The 19495-nt window shown below is 37.8% G+C and overlaps 4 protein-coding genes across 4 annotated transcripts; 1 reads left to right on the top strand and 3 right to left on the bottom strand.

The window, feature by feature from the left end:
- Positions 1-2610: 2610 nt before the first annotated feature.
- On the bottom strand, positions 2611-10667 carry LOC145734483 (transcription factor Sox-9-B-like). Its single transcript, XM_081987889.1, has 3 exons — positions 10337-10667; positions 6605-6751; positions 2611-3551 (listed from the first exon to the last, which is right to left on the bottom strand). The coding sequence occupies exons 1-3, from the start codon at positions 10522-10524 to the stop codon at positions 2792-2794; spliced, it is 1095 nt and encodes a 364-aa protein (XP_081844015.1). The 5' UTR covers positions 10525-10667; the 3' UTR covers positions 2611-2791.
- A 1088-nt stretch (positions 10668-11755) lies between these two features.
- Positions 11756-13007, top strand: Sumo (Small ubiquitin like modifier). The gene is made up of 3 exons (XM_081987942.1): positions 11756-11917; positions 12027-12146; positions 12658-13007. The coding sequence occupies exons 1-3, from the start codon at positions 11900-11902 to the stop codon at positions 12793-12795; spliced, it is 276 nt and encodes a 91-aa protein (XP_081844068.1). The 5' UTR covers positions 11756-11899; the 3' UTR covers positions 12796-13007.
- On the bottom strand, positions 12997-15044 carry LOC145734467 (uncharacterized). Its single transcript, XM_081987858.1, has 6 exons — positions 14786-15044; positions 14623-14737; positions 14406-14573; positions 14053-14350; positions 13621-13996; positions 12997-13296 (listed from the first exon to the last, which is right to left on the bottom strand). The coding sequence occupies exons 1-6, from the start codon at positions 14891-14893 to the stop codon at positions 13027-13029; spliced, it is 1335 nt and encodes a 444-aa protein (XP_081843984.1). The 5' UTR covers positions 14894-15044; the 3' UTR covers positions 12997-13026.
- A 41-nt stretch (positions 15045-15085) lies between these two features.
- LOC145734427 (NF-X1-type zinc finger protein NFXL1) lies at positions 15086-19133 on the bottom strand. The gene is made up of 10 exons (XM_081987779.1): positions 18774-19133; positions 18577-18716; positions 18176-18488; positions 17860-18122; positions 17575-17805; positions 16629-16760; positions 16367-16578; positions 15915-16314; positions 15631-15861; positions 15086-15573 (listed from the first exon to the last, which is right to left on the bottom strand). The coding sequence occupies exons 1-10, from the start codon at positions 18979-18981 to the stop codon at positions 15154-15156; spliced, it is 2550 nt and encodes an 849-aa protein (XP_081843905.1). The 5' UTR covers positions 18982-19133; the 3' UTR covers positions 15086-15153.
- Between the last annotated feature and the right edge of the window lie 362 nt (positions 19134-19495).

Raw genomic sequence — 19495 nt, 5'->3', positions numbered from 1 at the left:
TCTATCAGTCATCGCGGATGTCAGGCTTATTTGCTCCGATGACTTTTGTAGTCGTTTAGCTTTTTTTTACTGAAAATTGCAGAGGGCGTTACCGCGGCTTGTCAATTTTGTCAGATGGATCTGGGTCCGGTCCGTCAACGGTCCTCTTGAGCGTGTACAACTCCTTTTACATGTTTCTTGAATTGGAAATTAACAGCTCTCAAGAAGTCACTTCTTAAAACCCGACAGTGAAGTGCTATAAGGCTTAAATAATTTAGCCAAATAAGAGCGGCCGGTATGTTAAACAAACGGGGATACGGTTATATTGTTTAAATTTATTTTTCCTATTATAACTAGTTGGAATATCGTTTTTTGGACGCCTGCTCAAAAATGGTTGAAATATGCACTTTGCATACAATAATACCGCATTGTCTCACCTTATAATTGTCCTAAGTGGATTTTAAACGGAATTTGTTAATTTTACTCCAGTTCACCAATTAGGATTACCTACTTTTGTAATGTTGAAATGATAACGTAACCAAGAAAAAAATGGAAAGTAAGGTGGAACCAAATAGCCTAGAGGAAAATTCCGTAATTGCCATTAGATGGCATTGATTCATCATATAGAGGCGTCATTTATCTAATTATACCAGTTAAAATCAACCAATTAGAAACCAGTTTCAATTAAAATAAACCCTGAGAGTGATGCGATTGGTCAATTGGAAAATTCTTTACAGCTTTTGCTGACCAACATTCTAAAAGTCAAGCGCGCATATCAAAAATCAAATAAGTTTAGCATGACGTCAGAAACAGGAAAAAGTTTTTTGTTGTGATCTATGAAGGAAACTGTTTTCTTGACACAATAAAGAATTCAAAGTGATAGCAAGCAAAAATGGACTATAATAACATCAGTTAATTTTTTTTTAAATTCTTTAAAACTGCTTATTGTTGGGTCATATGGGAATCCTACAGTGGCACACACTCGACTTTATTGCACTTCCAGACCAGATTTACGACTACATTTCGTGGATTTTATTACTTTTCCGCCATTATTGACGTTAAACGAGCACCTCAACACAAATTACCGTTTATAGTGTTATACTCCAGGTCGCATTAAGCGGGTTTGACAGTCAAGTGCGCTGGTACTTAGTACTTTGAGGTTCTGGAGAGGTCGTTAATTTAAGCGGCACCACCCAAGACGATTAATCAGAGTTTTTTTCTGGTCTATGGGAATTTTAAAAAACGTTTGCGCTGCATTTCTGTTTATAATGCTTTCCTTGCCCTTTGACGCTGAAAAAACAATCTGATACGGCTGAAAGTTTGGTATTATGGCTGAAATTAGCTTCAAACAAATACTCGTAGAACGTAACTTGCCGTAAGTTTGGCGAGTAACGAACAACACCAAAATAGGCCATAATAAGTAATAATAACATTATTTTGATAAGTTTGGCAACATTGTACACGGAGTAAGTAAGTATTCTCTCTAAACGGCAACATTGCTTTCAATAACGTTCTGTAAATGAAAGAAGAAACGTCAAGTCAATGCCAGCTTGAAATTTGCTTTTAAAAACATCTAGAAAGGCTTAGGACACTCTTGTAGAAGCCTCTGGCAATTTTAAGAAGGTTTTTTGTTGTACTTGGAGGCCACTAGCATTTTCAAAATGGTTCTAGAGGCTTCTGGCAAATTTTAAAAAAATCTTTGAAGATTGAGAATACTTGTAGAAGCCTCTGACAGTTATAAAAACTAAGTATTCTTATTCCTCTTTTTACCAATTAGACGATAATCTGGCAGTTAACACGTGACTGCGTTAAGCGTACTCAATGGAGTATCACGCGACAACTGTCAAATTTAGATTTGCTTGGTTTAGCGAGGAATAACCGAACATAACTAATATGATTTGCTAATGCTTTTGGCAATTTTAAAAATCGTTTAGAAGGTTCTAGAACGCTTCTAGAAGCTTCTGGCAATTTAAAAACAATCTTAGAAGTCTTGGAAGACTTGTAGAAGCTTTTGACAGTTTTAGTAGATTTTTAGTAGTATTTGGAGAGTTATGGCAATTTTTAGGATGTTTTCAGTAATATTTAGAAGATTCTGGTATTTGCAAAATGGTTATAAAGGCTTCTGGCAATTTAAAAAAAATCTTGAAACGCTTAGAAGACTTGTAGAGGCTTTTGGCAGATTTAGTAGATTTCCAGTAGTTTCCAAAGGCTTCTGGCATTTACAAAGTGGTTCTAGAGGCATCCGGCAATTTTAAACAAATCTTGGAAAGCCTAGAAGACTTGTAGAGGCTTTTGGCAGTTTTAGTTAATTTTTAGTAGTATTTAGAGGCTTCTGGCAAATTTTAAAAAAATCTTGGAAGATTTGTAGAATTAACTTTAAGTGATGCATTTAAGCACTTTTTGAATTGCAATATCTCCAAAACTTTATCTAATCAACTGTTTTCTACAACTTGCAATAAAGTGCAGAATTAACATGCAAATGTATTTCATTTACAGAATGCCAAGTCACGAAATTACCCGGTGAAATACCAGACAATAACGATTGGATCAACTGATGAATGTCGAGGGAAATAAATTAATTCGAAACAGTAAATTTCATTGCAAAGGAATTTAAAATAAAACTAAAATGAGTACAGTAAATTTTTTATTAAAATAACTAACAAAAAATGAGAAGGGGTTACAAAAGCACCTAGAACGGAGCGTAAAAATTCAGATCGTAAATTCCTCTAGTCTAAAAGTAACAAAATGTGATTATTATTTACATTTTATTTACAATCATCAAATAATACTGGGTGTAACTGTTTCTGTAAAACTAAACATTGTAATGCGCAGGTGTCCACGTTTCGTTTGTGGTGGCCTCAACAGTACCGAATCCTCCTAAGGCGGCGTTTCCACCACCAAACATCCCCCTCTGTTGCATGTATTGGTAGGACTGCATGTACTGATTGCTGCCACCATAGTAGGCCCCACCCGGTATATTGCTTTGGTACGAGTACCCTGCTGAAGTGTTAGCCTTCAATCCTTGCAGGTCATGATATCTGGTGAAAGCGTCGTCAAAATTACTTTCCGGCACCATAACTCCCTCCAAGCAAGGCCTTTTCACTTTATAGTTGTTGTTTCCCTCTTCGTCGGGTTGTTTGCAATAAAAGCTGCCGTAAGGGCCATCTGGTGGTAGATATTGGTCCAGATCGCTGCTGTCCAAACCCTCTTCATTGGCGTAGATTGCTCCTGCAGAATTGGACTCCAACTCTGCCATTCTGTAGTAATCCAAGTCAATAGCGTGGGGATCGCATTGTGGCTTTAACATTGGATGGGAGGTCACGTGGGGGCTGTTAGGCTGGGAGGAGCACGTCGAAGGACTGGTCGAGGTGTGACTCCTAGGGCTGGAAGGGGAGTCTTCTTGTTTCATCGATCTGGTGAAGGAAACGTTTTGGTTCTGCATGGGTTCGGTGGTTTTAGTTGGTTTACGACGTCTTGGCTGGTACTTGTAGTCGGGGTGTTCTCGTTTATGGATCACCCTCAAACGTTCCGCCTCCTCGATGAAGGGCTTCTTATCGTTATCGCTTAATACCCTGAAACAGAAGGAATGACTTACTGAACCGAATTACGGCTTAACTTGGGACTTTGGGGAAGATAATGTTTAGTACGCACTTCCTTGATATTTCTTTGGGATTATATAGGCTTGACAAAGTGCAAAGTACACACAGCTGGTTATTTGGGATTGGGGCAGAGGAAATGACAAGAGCAAACAAAGGGCTGTGGATTGCTTAAGCGAGCAATCCTTTACTATATCCAATCTTATCGGGAAGAAAAAGGTTTATTGGGAAGGGGAGATAATAATTGTGAATGTTTAAAAAAGAACCACTTTATCCCCAAAAAATATACTTAAAACTTTTGATATAAGTGCAAAAAATTACACCACCCTGTATATATATATACACAGTAACCTAATTTATTACACACAGCTGTTTCAATCAAAAATTTTGCTGAAAAATCAGGGCATAAATTTATCACGAACGATACACATCGAGACTGTCAGTGGCGTGCCACATAAATCAACGGAACACGAGCTGAAAGTCGCAATTAGCCAGTTGCAAATTATTAATAACTGCTAACGAATCGCCACGCTCGCTGCAAACTGCAATGGACTTTACCATAGAAACGTTAGCGACTGCCAAGTGCTTTTTTTCCTATTCTTTGTTAAACTGATACGCCACTGTGCTAGTAACCAAGAAAAATATTCCTGAATCAGGGCCTTTAGGAGTAATAATGATGTTTTAAGAAAAAATCAAATGGACTAACATTGAGATTTAGTAAATTAAAAAAAAATACAAGATGGCGGCCAAAGACACCATTTTGTTGGTTTCTTGTAAATTTCCTTTTGTAGTGTAACTCGACTGTAAAATAGACTAACCCAACCCTGAAATGCAGTAAATAAAAAACATCCAAGATGGCGGCCAAAGATGCGAGTTTTAAAACCCACCAAAAAAAATTAAAAATTTTGAATCATTTCTTTTTTGACCACCTTGTATAATTAGATACTAAAATTGTGAATTAACTGAGTGATTTAATAATAAAGGCTGATTGGACTGAATTAAAGTTCTTGACAGTTTCCACTTTAACAGTTCATAAGTCGACTATTTTGACAGTTACAGAGTGACACAATATTGACAGCCCTTGAAATCTACTTTTGACTACCCTATGTAGCGTCATTAGCAAAACTGTCAGATCAGAATTACAGGGCGACTCAATATATCAATTTGTAGCCCTTGAAAACTACTTTCAACCACCCTTTAAGTATAGTATTTATGTCAAATAACTGCGTTTTTTAGTAATAAAACAGACTGAACTAAATTAAGTCTGATTTTAGACAGTCTATAGTCTATAACCCAGTGGTTGGGTCACTTACAGGGTGACTCAATATATCAATTTGTTATAACTCAATTGTTTCGACCCAATACACCCTGGGTTTATGTCAGTAACGATTTGGCAACCCTGCAACATTAACCTTCCTTATTGACATTTTCGTCTCTTAACTTAGCTGAAGATTTTATGTGTGCTCAAAACGGTCAACAATGTTTTTGTTTGACTGGTATTTTGCGATGTTGTCTATTTGATTTATTTTAATTAGGCCTGTTTGATAACTGCATTAAACATTAAGTAAACCATGTATTCTTGACTGTTTCAAGAAATGAGAAAATAACATCAAAGACGGACTAAAGTGATAACAATCGGCCACCAAGACTTAATCGTGAAAATAGGCCAGCCATTTAGATAACGGCCGTTGTTTCGTTATTGTTACGACAGCGATAACGTCCTTTATTTTTGCTTTTTAATCCAGTCGCAGTAATTGAGTAATATCTGCATAGTTATCGTTTTAAAATGGCTTTGCCCACGTCAACAAATCCAACATTGCTTAGGATAGTATTGTAGACCCACTAAATTGATAATAAACCAGATTTCTTGAAGCAAAATACCAAAAATCCGGTAAAGAAAAATCACCCTGTAAACGGAAGTGTGCCGTACACGATTCGCATCGGCAAAATGTCTTTTCTCAGCCATCGTCATCCTTCTTAATGGCCCGGTAATGCCGTCGGCCCCTTTGAAGTACCGCCCGCTGGGCGGCCAGCCTCACAGGCGGTCGATACCAAGCGGGTGGACACGTTTCAGTACTATTTGCATCGCCTAAACGCAGTTAATCCTACCAAAACTAAAGTTGTCTATGTATACAGAGTGTTTATTTTCTTTATTCCCTAACCAACAAATGAAGGAGATTATCTGTCCTGTGAGTAATAATTGTCCGTATGTAATTCCATACATCCTTCATTCATAAACAGCTGATTATACTCGAAATAATGAGAATGGTAAGAAATTTGACCGGGAAAGCAAAGGCTAATTACAAAATAATTCTAGAATAAGCAGAATCCATTAAAAAGGCGTCATTTCTTTTAATTAAATATATCAACAGAGAAAATAAATTCCACATAATAAACACACAGTAGAAAAATCACTGAGTATATCAATACATCTTAGAGTGTTTTGACTTTTGAAATGTCACAAACTTGGATCATGCTTATCTCTTTCTAAGCTATCATAACACTGAACACTCCTTCTCTATCCTAGATGCGATCATTTGCGTTTTTATGAGTGAAAGACCACTTCACAAAAGTTGATATACAATTAGGCCTGAAAGTTACAAATCTCTATAAAAACTATTTTTATCCTAAACAAGCCTTATAAGATGAAAAAGTCATGACATGTGCGCAAACAGGACTGATTCAAACGTTGACAACCTTATCTAAGACCTTAAAAAAAGGCGAATCGTCGGATATAGTATTAATAAACAGGAAATTGTTTAATAATAAAACGAGATAAGAGGACCACAATAATGCGTAAGTGCCAGTGTACCACAAGTCTGGAGATAACGACCGATCGAAACTAGCAAATTCTTCTGCACAGTTCGGCAACATCAAACGTTTAAAAACATAAAAATTGGTTAATTTATTTATAGTTAGTTTTCTTGAGAAATGGTTTGATAAGGGGGTCAGGCAGATGCGCCCTTATCGAGTTCGTTGCACGTACTAAACCGGTGTTGTCGTTTCTTCATTTTTTTCCCCATACTAACCTCCAGAGTTTCCCTAAAGTTTTCGACAGCTCCGCATTGTGCAGTTGGGGATATTGGTCCGCTAATTTTCTTCGAGCCGCTTGCGCCCATACCATAAAAGCGTTCATCGGTCGTTTGACGTGCAGTTTTCGTTTGTCGGACGCAGCCCTGAAATTCATTAAAATTAGATTTGCAATGAAATGACAACGTTGCTTTACTAGACAGGCAAAAAACATTAAAAAAAAAACAGAAAAAAGTAGGTACAAATTTGCTGCGGCGTTGTCAAATTCATTGACTACATTACTAGCATTATTAATTTTGTGATTGGAACGTCCCTGGACACTTCCATTTATAGCAACTTTTCACCAATTAGCTGATAATCTGTAATTTCCCTGAAAGCAACTAGTTCTCAATAAACTCCTGTATTACCTTTAGGCTTCTGTTTCTTAAATTTGTTTCATTTTGCAACTGGTGTTATGTGGCCTTTAAACTAGTATATTGGTTCACTCTAACACAGTGATAGGGACACAATATGAGAAATTCCAACTACTTTAATACACTAGGCTATGAATACCTTTGGGAAGTTTCTAGTTGAACTGAGTTTGTACGGGAGGATTTTCTGGTATTAAGGTAGTTTGGCCACTTCCTAGAGTCACGCTTATTACTCTTACTAATCTTACTAGTGCCCAAGCAGTGAAATTATTTGCATTCTGGGCCAAATGGTTACAAACAATAAAGTCCTGTCAGTGTTTTGTTTGATTTTGAGGTTAGGACGTATTTACTTTTGACAGATGACGATATTAGTTATCAGGTGACTGCGCTTATCGTACGCAATAGAGTGTCACGTGACAGTTGTTAAATTTAAATCTGCTTAACAAGAAATAAACGCTACTAGAGAGTTGTCGAACAACTAAATTTGTTAACTTTTTTAAAAAATGCAGAAGTTTACCAAACATTACACTATAGTCGAAATTAGCTTGAAACGAATCCCTCAAAACAGTGAGATTGGCCGTAAGCACAATTAAAGAGATGAAACAAAACTCGACCTTACGGACAAGTTGACACATTCTAGGGTGGTACCCGTAAAACCGAAAACCACCAGTTAGCTTCCGGTCAAATCATCGGGAAAATCTACCGTTGACAATGAATAAGCCAGATAATTGATGGAATATTAGTCAACAATTAAGACCACCCGATCGTTTAACACTTTGAGGCGTTAACATCGTTGAGGTTTCGATCCTAAATAGAACAAAGCTGAAGTGTATTTATACACGCCTGGACCACTGAACGTATAAAACTTGTTTGCCGCCACAAAAAGCATGTTAATTAAGGTACTGCTGTTAATTAGCCCTAACTGTCGGTTTGCTTTATCTTCGATGGCGTCTCTTAACCACGGTCGAGTCGTTTTTGTTTGATGATCGGCAACCTAAAAATGCCCGGTTTCTAGTGTGAAACCCAACTTTTTTGCCACTTAATAAGTCTGTTTGTTTAATTCGAAAAACAATCACTCCATTTAAAAAAGATTTTTGCAAACCTGCGCAACATTTAACTTTGACTTTTAACCGAAAGGTAATTAAACCAACCTCTTATCAGAGCCGCTCCTTTGCGGTTTTTTTATTTATATTTTGTTTGTAACTTGAGGAATTTTAGTCTATATTTAGATTTTCAACTGCCTTACTCATTCATCTTTCAGTGGCTCATATAATTTTTTTCTTGCGGTTTGGTTTTTTGCTCCCAAATTAGGTCAATGATAACATATGATTCAATATAACACCCCGTATACTGGGTGTATTAACGATTGACCCATAACTCTACACTGAGTTTTATTTTCTCGTAAGTTCGAAATTGGCAGAAAACCAACCAAAATTTAAATTGTATTTACCGTTTAAATTTAATATTAATGGTAAAGGAATTTGGACTTTATGAACTTGTTTTTTGTTTACTTTTCAGTAGTATCTAGAGGGTTCTGGCAATTTGAAGGGTTTAGTTAGAGATCTACGGAAGCTTTCTGTCATATTAAATCTTCTCGAATTCAGTGACTCTCGAATATCAAAAAGTGCCAGAAGAGTCTACAAGTGCCCTAAAGCTTTCAAGATATTTTCAAAATTGCCAAAAGCCTCTAAGTACAACTGAAAAGCTATCAAACAGTGCCAGAGAGTTCTACAAGTACTCCCTAGACCTAACAGATTTTTTTTTCACTACTAGAAGCCTCTAAATACTCTTGGAACTGCCAGAGGCCTCTACAAGTGCCTTAAAGCTTCCAAGATATATTCAAAATTGTCAAAAGCTTCTAAATACTACTGAGAACCAACCAAAAAATGCCAGAAACTCTGCAAGTGCCTTAAGGCCTCCAATATTTTTGTAAAATTGCCATAAGTCTCTAAATTCCACTAAAAACCTACCAAAAAGTACCAGAAAGTTCTACAAGTGCCTTTCGACTTCCAAGAAATGTTCAAAATTGCCTAAAGCCTCTAAATACCACTAAAAACCTTCCAAAAAGTGCCAGAAAGTTATACAAGTACCTTAAGGCTTCCAATATATTTGTAAAATTGCCAAAAGCCTATAAATACCACTGAAAACCAATCAAAAAGTGTCAGAAAGTTCTACAAATGCCTTAAGGCTTCCAATATTTTTGTAAAGTTGCTATAAGTCTCTAAATACCACTGAAACCGTGCTTGAAAGTTTTACAAGTACTCTAGACCTAACATATTTGTTTTAAAACTGCCAGAAGCGTCTAAATACTTTTGAAAACGCCCGGAAAACTGCCAGAGGCCTTTACAAGTGCCTTAAAGCTTCCAATATATCTTCAAAATTGCTAAAAGCCTCTAAATACAACTCAAAACCAACCAAAAAGTGCCAGAAAGTCCTACAAGTACCTTAATGCTTCCAATATATTTGTAAAATTGCCAAAAGCCTATAAATACCACTGAAAACCGATCAAAAAGTGTCAGAGAAAACTTCAACTGCCCTGGACCCTCTTAAAAATGTTTTAAAATTGCCAGAAGCCTCTAAATACTACTGAAAACCTACCAAGAAGAAAAGTCAAAAAAAGGAAATTTGTGTTTTGTTTACTTAATTTTCATTAATAATCAGATTTAGACTTGTTTTTCCCTGATTTTAGTTATCTTCAACAAATTCGTCGAATTAGCCAAAGAGGCCGTAATCTGTTCGGTGTTTACATTTCTCAAGTTAATTATGTGGATTGTGTTGATAATTTAGTTCCGGTTTGCCGAAAACTGACACCTTTTTAATCGTGGGAATTTGTCTACAGGTGTCGCTATTTATTTAGGATTATACAGCTTATACATATGTTGTGGTAATTAAGTTTTACTATTATACCAACAATCGATGAGTTTCGATGAAACTATTCACCAAATGGTTCATAGAAATCATAACAATTACAGTTATTGATTGTGCATTTTATTATTACTGCAGTGTTAATGATAACATTAAATTGATATTTTTTATAGGTGAGGATCATGATGATTCACTCTATAGCAAAGCATTTGATTTATCATAGAAATGTGTATTTCTAATGAAAAATTGAATGATACATCCCTGGATGCTTAAACCATAAAATGACACAATTTAATATAAAAACTACTATAAGGAAGTATAAGGTCCATTTTTGCTTATTATCAATATCCATTATTATGGAAAATTCGATTACACCTACGATTCGTTTCAAGCAAATATAGAACATAACGACAATTATTTCTTCTGTAGTACTTTTTAACATTTATAAAGACTTACTTGGAAGCAATGGGTACCAAAGTCCAGTCGTACCCTTTCAAAACTTTGGTAACTGCATCGTTAATCTCACTCTTGTCCAGGGACTGTCCGACTGACGCGGTACTGCCCTTTGGCAGATCTTTCAGCAACGTACCGACGCCCGACGTCGACGTCGCGGTACTGCCGTCGTTCGCCGTCCTCGATAACATTTCCGCAATTGTTATCTGCGAAATTATGAATGAACAAACGCACCACCTGTCGTCGAGACCTAAATGAACTTATTATTGTACGACCGGGTACTAAAAAAAAAACGCACGCTGCGACACTTTGAACGATTCAAATTAGAATGAAAGAGCGGCATTGAGCATTTTTGGACGACGCTCTCCTTCGTTGCCGTTTGGGAGAAAGCGAGACGGACCAATCAGGTGTTGTGGTACTGCCGCGCGACCGCCTTTGCCTTCTGATTGGTCCGTGTATTGGTTATTTCTTCTTTTGTTTTGCCTGAGTTACTTGTGTATAGGTGTGCTATGGTACTACCAGTTATTTTTGACGTATACCTTACTTTAAGCAGTATTGAAAATATGATACGGATTTGCGGTTGTCCTAGTTTATTAATGACTTCCTTCTTAATTTTAAGGAAGTGTGAGGGTGCTAAATTTGTAGGGTGGTCCCTATACACCTTGTCGGTGAACTTTAAAGAAATTTTTCTGCTTGATACAGCGGTAGGTCGCGTGTTCATCACATTTGTCACACACGCAGACAAAATTAGCTTTAATGATTTATATTAAGTCAACATGGTCGAATATTGCTTGAAATAAATCACCAAAACAATGACATTTGCCTATGTATAACAAAACTGATCCCAAGCAAATACAGTCCATATAGTCTCTTCTGACTATTTAGTAATCTATTTTTATCAAAAAACCCTTACCCTTAAAAAAGCAGCTTTCTGCTTTTTTTTTACCATTCATGCACAAACTGCCAACTTATGATTTACGCACACGTGGACTTACTATAGAACTAAAAAAAAGTAACACCCTGTATGCAGATGAGAGTTCATTAAAATGTTTGCAGCATAATCTGGTAATTAATCTCGAAGCGATAATCTCGACTGTTTTAATGTTCATTAGCGCTCTCGCAAAACCGGATAAAGATCGGTGACGACACGCGTCGCGACGCTCGTTACGCCCCATGTAGTATGGGCCTAACGCGCGTCATTAAGTCGGCTTTACATATGGAATTTTCCAGACTGGTTTAATTTTAAATGGTGAAATGAACGTTTAGTTTAACAAAACTTTAATTAACCGGTATACGCTTAATACCGGTTAGGAAAACTGACAGCAGACTGACGCACGCAAACGGAAATCCCAACCGACCAACGTCGTCCCAGTCTAAACGTCAAACGATCACCGTCGTCATTTCCGACCTCCATTTTTGCCGCTTCTTTCATTCGCCGGCCATTAGAAAGAACAGCAAACGGGTGCGTAGAGTGGTTCGTCGTGTTTGTGTGCACAAAACCAGCATTTTAACGAATTCAAGCCGTTTTACCGTTGCCAAAGCTAATTCCACATCCACACAGCCGAAATGGGCGACGAAAAGAAGGTAAGCCCCCGTAGAAATCGGTTGTTTGTGGACAAACGCCGTGTGTGTTTGACTCCCCGAAAGTGACAATGCCCGGATACTCAACACGTCGTTTTTGCTTGTTTTTTAGGGTAGCGAAGCCGAACACATCAACTTGAAAGTTCTCGGACAAGACAATGCCGTCGTCCAATTCAAAATCAAACGACACACACCTCTCAGGAAGCTTATGACCGCCTATTGTGAACGAGCTGTAAGTATTTGTTGGGGGCTCTTTGTTTCCTACCTGTCTAGTCAAATTTAACTGTAATCACTCATACCCGCCGTACATAGCTATGAATAAATATAAACAAAAAAAACAAGCAAAGTTTAATGAGGATTTTTAGAGTGTTACAAATCCTAACCTCACTTTCTGTCAGCCCCCAAGCTTTAGTGGTTATTAGACTGTGGCCTTACAATTTATGTCCATTAAGCTAAATCATACAGTCTTAACGTGATGGTAGTCTTGTTTTGTGATCCTTCCTCCTTTTTTTTAAATAAAATCAGCTGTACCTGTGCAGAGGGTCTTAAATTTGTGTATTTAGTTAAATTGAATTGTTTTGAATAGGTCCTTGTTCATTTAAAACCCTTATTAGCAACAACACAGTTTATGTGTAAGAATTTGCTTTAAAACAAGAAATTGTACTCTTAAAGACCTGCTCAAAGTACTCTCCAAGATCTTGTTAATTTTTTGAGGGTTATTTTAATGAAACATTGCATTGTAGGGCATTAGCACACAAGTGGTGCGATTCCGGTTTGATGGGAATCCTATAAACGAAACTGATACACCAACGACCTTGGACATGGAAGAGGGCGACACTATCGAAGTCTATCAGCAACAAACGGGAGGCTACTCGCCCTAAATTTCTTATTGAATGTCTCCTCTGTATTTCCCACACTTTACTATTTAAACGTCAAAATAAATTAAACTAGGTGTATGTAAAATAGACTAAGGTATTCTTATTTTCAAAACCCACTTCAGTCTCAATATTTTTGTTTGTTTTAAGGGTAGGTCTGATTAATTTTTTGTATTAAATTTACGTCTTAGAAAAATAAAAACAATGTTTCGTATTTATTTAAGCGTTTTATTCTGATCACAATTGCTTGGTGGTTTTCTTTGTCCGACGATCTTTGATTGTAAACACTTGGTCACCGAATGACCTGAAGTGCAGGTTGTAAAACACGGCAAAAGCCAGAAAACTAATCAGAGATATGACGGTAATGTATTCAGCCCTGTTTTCAAAGGGAGTACCGCAAGATGTGTACCACAGAGCTCCATTTTGAGGTGGTTTGGCTAAGCAGTGCCAGTCGTAGTATTTTTCGTCATAATCGGTGGCACACAAGTACTTTCGTTTTTCCAGTACCTAAAATAATTTTTTCTATGATATCAAACGAGCGTAGAAATGGTTGGTAGCTTTTTAACTGCTTTAGAATCATACGGAAGCTTTTGACTGTTTTGAAATTTTTTAGATTAGTTGAAAAGCATTTGTAAGCTTTTAGACTGTTCTAAAAGCTTTTGGAAGCTTCTCTGCTGCTTCAGGAGCATTTGGAGGGTTTTTGGACAGTTGAAGGTTCTGAACTGCTTTAGAGGCATTTTAAAATCCTAGACGGTTCAAAAATTGCAATTTCCTCCCTTGTTACGCAAATAATTATTGTAGACTTTGAAAAGTCTGAAAAATGCAACTTACCTTTCCAGATACAGTTTGTAAAGGTACATACTGACCACATGGACCTATTTTCTCTTTAATTCCAGTAGACACCTCCTCTTCTGGATTAAACAAAATGGGCATTAACCAAAAGGTGGTATAGTGTACCACCAGGTGAGCCACCAGCAGGAAAGTAGTCCAATGGTTTTTAAATGGAATTGTACTAGGAAAAGGTTTAGGGCTGCGATCCCCACTCCACACTAGCACTAAGGACACTGTGAAGATGATGAAAAAAGTTACTTCAGAGTGGATCTTAAAAACGTCGTGTAAAGGATGGTAAATTGGTATGAACAGCAAAACTCCCCCAATTGGACCTAGTACTGCAGCTACCACTGTGGTGATGAGCTCTTTGAGGAAGCTGCAATAACTAACTTATTAACATCCTTATAGTGGTTCAAGGTTGGCCATGCCAACCTTGAACCACTCAACCACTCTCCTTCACTTGCAGAAAACTTCTTCAAAAAATGGAACCAAAAAGTAAAACTGGCAGTGAAGGTTAAATGGAAATAGTAGGAATTCCATGGCACCCAGTAGTGCCTGTCGTAAATATTCGGGTCGGTGTCATGCCAAAACCAGTGCGCAAACTTCACACTAACTATATCATAAGGAATGTCGATCAAAACCACCACTAACCCCACTGCAAAAGGTTCAGACCACTTAGGTAGCTTCAGCTTGGCCACCGCGATAGATGCATTGTATATGAAGCAGTTGTCTGTAAGTTTTTTGATATAATAACAAAAAAATACGTCAAATCACAGGGTATTTACACAGAAAGATGATGTGGAGAGGTAACCTCCTCCCGAAGAAAATGATTGGAGTTTGAGAGTGCCAGAAGTTGTCCACGTCAGGCGCAACGTAACAAATCAACTCGACAAACAACCCGTGCAGGGTTATACCAAACCAAAGCCAAGGGAGTCGGCCACCTTTTGTAATTGCTACCAAAAAAGTTACTGTAACTGTAAAAAATACCAACTGGACAATTACCGTGGATCAGGGTGGCCAGGGCACCAAACATGTAAGCTCCCTGAGAAATCAGGTAAGTGGGTTGATACTTCCAGTGCAATTTTGGATCGGTTAAGCAAATAAACCAGTCTAAAAACTGTACCAGGATGTAATAAAGGTAAATTAGTAATTAACTGCAGCCAACCCCCTCAAATTTCAAATCACTCAGTTCAGTGCCGGGTTGGAGTAGGTCGTTGGCTCCCATTGTTAAAGTGAACAGGCGGTTTTTAAGATCTGCCTCTATATTCGTCATTACACACTTTGATGGTTTTTAATCTCTAAAAACGCCTTTAACTCTGTTAAAACTAAACTATAATTATAACACATTATGTATGGTTAGAATTCATTGGATGATTGAGAAAGTAAAGTGCTTTTAACGTTTAGATAACGCGTTATCATCGAGTGTGCAGTACATAACAGTTTTGATTGAGTTTAAAACATCAGATTGGAAAAAATACGTATTTATTTACTTACATCTAAACAGATAACAATCCTGCGTCAAACACTTAAAAATCAAGCAACCGCTTGGTAAATTACTAGAGACGTCATGACAACAAACACAGAAGCAAGCACCATCCAGTACTTCTTCACCAAACTTTGTTCGGATTGGTCCGCAAGCATCTTCTTCTCCTTACTCTTCTTTTTCCCCGCAAACTTTTTCTCGTACATCTCCAACTCTTTCTGGTTCTTCACTTGTTCTTCCTGTCTGCGGATCTCGTCCTCAGCCTCCTTTTTCTTTTGTTCCTCTGTGAGTTTCTGTAAACAAACCTCGTCGCATTCTACCACTGCCAGGCCTTTGCGCACAGTCTCGCACTGGAATTCTTTCCTCAGACGTTTGCATTTGCAGCTGATTTTGATTTTTTTCTTGCACAATTCTGGATTGAGGCACTCGCCCGAGTGACAGTTGGCCTTGCAACGATGTCCGCACGGATACTAAAACGTTTTTAAATTGAGTTTTTTTTTTTGGTGTAATTAGTGGAGGAATGTTACGTTTTTAGGGCATTGGTTTCCGCAACTTTGCAGCTCCTCCCTTTTGTTCTGATCCAGCCAATCATGGCAGGTTACGTAAGGTTGGGTGAGACCGCAATGACATTTGATTCTCAGCATTTGTTTGCATGGGGGACACCCACCAGGATGGCAAGGTTTCGGACAGTCGTGCGTGCACTCTTCAGGACGGGGTTTACTGCAAGGGTTGTCGCATTTTTCGCAGTTGGTTCCCGCCTACAGTACACTCAAAAAATTAAACAATCACTGGAGTTTAATAAACAAGTTACATGTAACAGATCTGGTGCCCCTTCAACCTTATGGCAAGGTAGTGAACAAGTGTGATTGGAGCAGAGCAAACGACGTCCGCAAGGACGTCCACAACTGGAAGGTTTGGCCATAAAGCACGGCCAATCGGCAGTTTCGTGACCACCTAAACACGTGACCGTAACAGGAACTTTACACTCGGGACAGGGCTGATCACGTCGTTCTATAAGTGGAGCGCTCTGCTCCCATGGCATGCTCGCTTTCTGTCCCTCCACTTTGACCAAAACGGCCGAATGACAGACGGCAGGACACTTGTGTCCGCACGCGCTGTGCGTTTTATCGCACACTTGCCTACATGGTGGACAATCACCGAAATGACATCTGTGATTGTCTCTTTTGACGTGATGACAGTCTGGCGGTATTCTGTAAGGCAGTTGCTTCTGTACCGAGACAATAAGCCAAAGCAAACACTTACGAGCAAAGTTTCGAACATTTGGGCGGTTTAACTCTCAATTTCCGGCTGCAAGGCACCGTGATTTTAGTACCACCGCAACAACACGACACTTCTTTGCTTTGCTGGCAAGGATAGCAAGGCCCGCGATGACACACCGACGGACACTTGTGATTTCCGCACTGTAAAGTGCTCGAGCAAGGTTTTTCGCATGGAGGACAGTTGCCATCGCAACACTATTATGTAACAGACCAATAAACGTTTTACAGCTTGGAAAATTACTCACCTTTCTGTTGCACGGATGTTTGTTGCAGTCTTTCATTTTCTTGCATTTGGTGTCGCACAGATACTGTTTGCAACACTGGATTTCTTTGGTGTGCTGTCCGCATCTGCAGGACTTTGTTACAATTTCCAAACACTGTTGAACATAAAGTTTTAATAGAGAGAATATTAACAAAAAAAAACATTTTTCAGTAAGTCCTAGAAATGTTGCAAAAGGTCTGTTTAATAAGACAGAAATTTTCTCTAAAAGCGTTCAAAAATGTCTAAAAATACTGAACAATGTTTCGAAACCTTCAGTGAGTTCTAGAAATGTTGCCCAAAGACTAGCAAATGTTGAAACAGGTTTAGGAACTTTGCAAAATCTCTACAAATGCTGCAAAAGGTCTAGCAATATTTAATAAGGCCTAGAAATTTTGTAGAAAGTCTAGAAATATTTTAATAGCTCTAAAAACATTCAAAAAGGCCTGGAAATGTTGAAAAGTAGAAAAAAGTGCAAAATTTCAAAATCGTCAATGTGTCCTAGAAATGTTGAAAAACACTTAGGAACTTTGCAGAATGTCTAAAAATATTGCAAATGGTATAAAAACCTGCAATAAGAGAATGTTGCAGAAAAGCTAAAATGGTATTGACGTATATGTCATACTTGTTATGCCACTCACAACATTTACGCATCCCTGGGGTTAACATAATGATATCCACATGAAAATATAGAGGATTTAAAAAATACAGCTTAATAAAATAAGCTAATACAGTTTCAATGAAATGATGGGCAGTAAGAGAATGTTGGCCTTTAAATTATAGCATTATTTGGATAATTAAGGTCAATAAAGTATTACTATTAACTCATTTTTGATGCTTTAGGCAACAATGTAAAGCACCTATCAGCAGTTTTATTTCTGGTTCAAATTTAAAAATATTATAATTTTGTAGGTACTCATAAATCAACTTACCAAACCACATTTGTCCTTGTGACAACGATAATTACAAGTGTGAACCCCACACTCTAGTAATTTGTCACAGGTTAAACCGCAAGTAGGCGTGTCCTCAGTACAGGGTAGAAGATAGGAAGATTTGCCACAAGGACACGTACGAGGCTTGGACAGCGAACAAGAACCGCATTCCCCGGCATGGCACACCATTTGGCAACAGTGCTTGCCGCAATCCAACATTTTGCCACAAACCTTCAAAACTAACCGCTTGAAGGGCTTGAAAATTGATTATTTTTTATTTCACACCTTGTCACATTGCCATTCAGGTGTAGCGCAATCCCGTAACTTTTGCTGGGCGCCACACAAACATTTCTGCACGCTTTTCTTGGTGCACGGCGGACAGTTACCAGAATGACACTGATTGTTGCAAGAATGCTTGTTGCAAGCCAGTGGTTTGCCACATTGACCTCCACAAGACCATCCTCTGTTGCAACATCTTTTAGTTGATGGAGGTTTTGATGCGCAATAGCAGGTTACATTGACAGTTACTGGACATGGTGGACAAGGCCCTAAATCACCCATTAAATTGGTAATCACCCACACAGTGTTGTAATTCACTGACCTGGATGGCATAGGAGTAGACATTGATGTCCACAAAGTGGCAGCAAGTCTTTTTTGCAAATTTCTCCACATGAATGTGGCACTAAAAACGGTTGATACTGGGGATTCTCAGCTTTGCCACAGAAGCAAACATATCTAGTGGGATATTGTTCAGGAACATACTCTGACCTACACTTAGGGCAGCACCAGTACAGCTTTTTAGCTGTTACACTCTGATCTTCAATTCTTTGTTTTTGCTGCATTACAGTGTCTTTAGACCAACGTTGAACACAGTTTAAATGAAATGCCCCAAAACAACTGGAACAACTCCAAATCTAAATTATTAATAAGATTATTAAGCACCCTCATGAATTATATATAAAGCATATAAAAAAAATTGTGAGAATTTTAGCATACAAATACCTGATCATCTCTTTTAACCCTGGAAATACAAATTAAACAAGTATTTGCACCAGAAAGAAAGGATTCTTGAATGAAAGTTTGGGTGCGCAAAGCTTGATCACTGAGTCCTCCGGTGGTTTGGTATTGCCTCAAAATTGTGTCTGTTTATTCCATCAAATTTATGAAACCAGTTAGAAAATTTTATTGTGCTCTCTTACCTAAAACATCAGTTGAATTGATATCCTCTTCGTCTGAAGAGGACTCGTAGTCCTTAATGTGCTTCTGTACGGCGTCCTGAAGCTTGGCCTGGGCTTCTCTGAATTTCTGGCTAGTTTCATTGGGGCCCGAGTCCGGTTTAGCTAGGTTTAAGGGTTTTTTAGCTTTGCCAGACGACCAAGGGTTTGCTTTGGAACGGTTTGAAGCCATTATATTGTAATAACGTAATTATTAGTGGTGTTAGGAAACTAATTTTTATTGAACAAGAGCGGTAAAAAGTTAAAAAAATGTAATTTAAAAAAACAATTCACAAGGATTGACCAACAAAACAGCTATCCGTCACTTCTGTCAATATTGTGAGGTTAGGTTAGACAAGGTTATCAGCTGTCGAAACCGCAACTAGGAATGGGCTAGGGATGTTCTCGTGCATGTTTACGGAATTTCTTTACATGAAGAAATGTTTAAAATTGTTATTTTTTTTGCATTTAACTTAATTTTAATAAAATAAAACACACAAATTCAAGCAGTTAATCATTTTAAATTGTTGTGAAATTTTAAATAAGATTGGGTAATTTTTGGTAAGATTGCAAACAATAATGAATCACGCTTGTTTAGGATACATAACGGAAGCTGATGGAAGTAATAATTAATATCATCAGCACGTTGGGTGCGAATTAAAAAATGTTTAATACCTAAAATAACCATCTTTCAAGAGGTCACCGGA

The sequence above is a fragment of the Ips typographus genome, linkage group LG10, assembly GCF_016097725.1.
Source record: "Ips typographus isolate SLU linkage group LG10, UJ_Ityp_2.0, whole genome shotgun sequence".
Lineage (NCBI taxonomy): Eukaryota > Metazoa > Arthropoda > Insecta > Coleoptera > Curculionidae > Ips > Ips typographus.
This window is presented reverse-complemented; position numbering and strand designations above follow the sequence as displayed.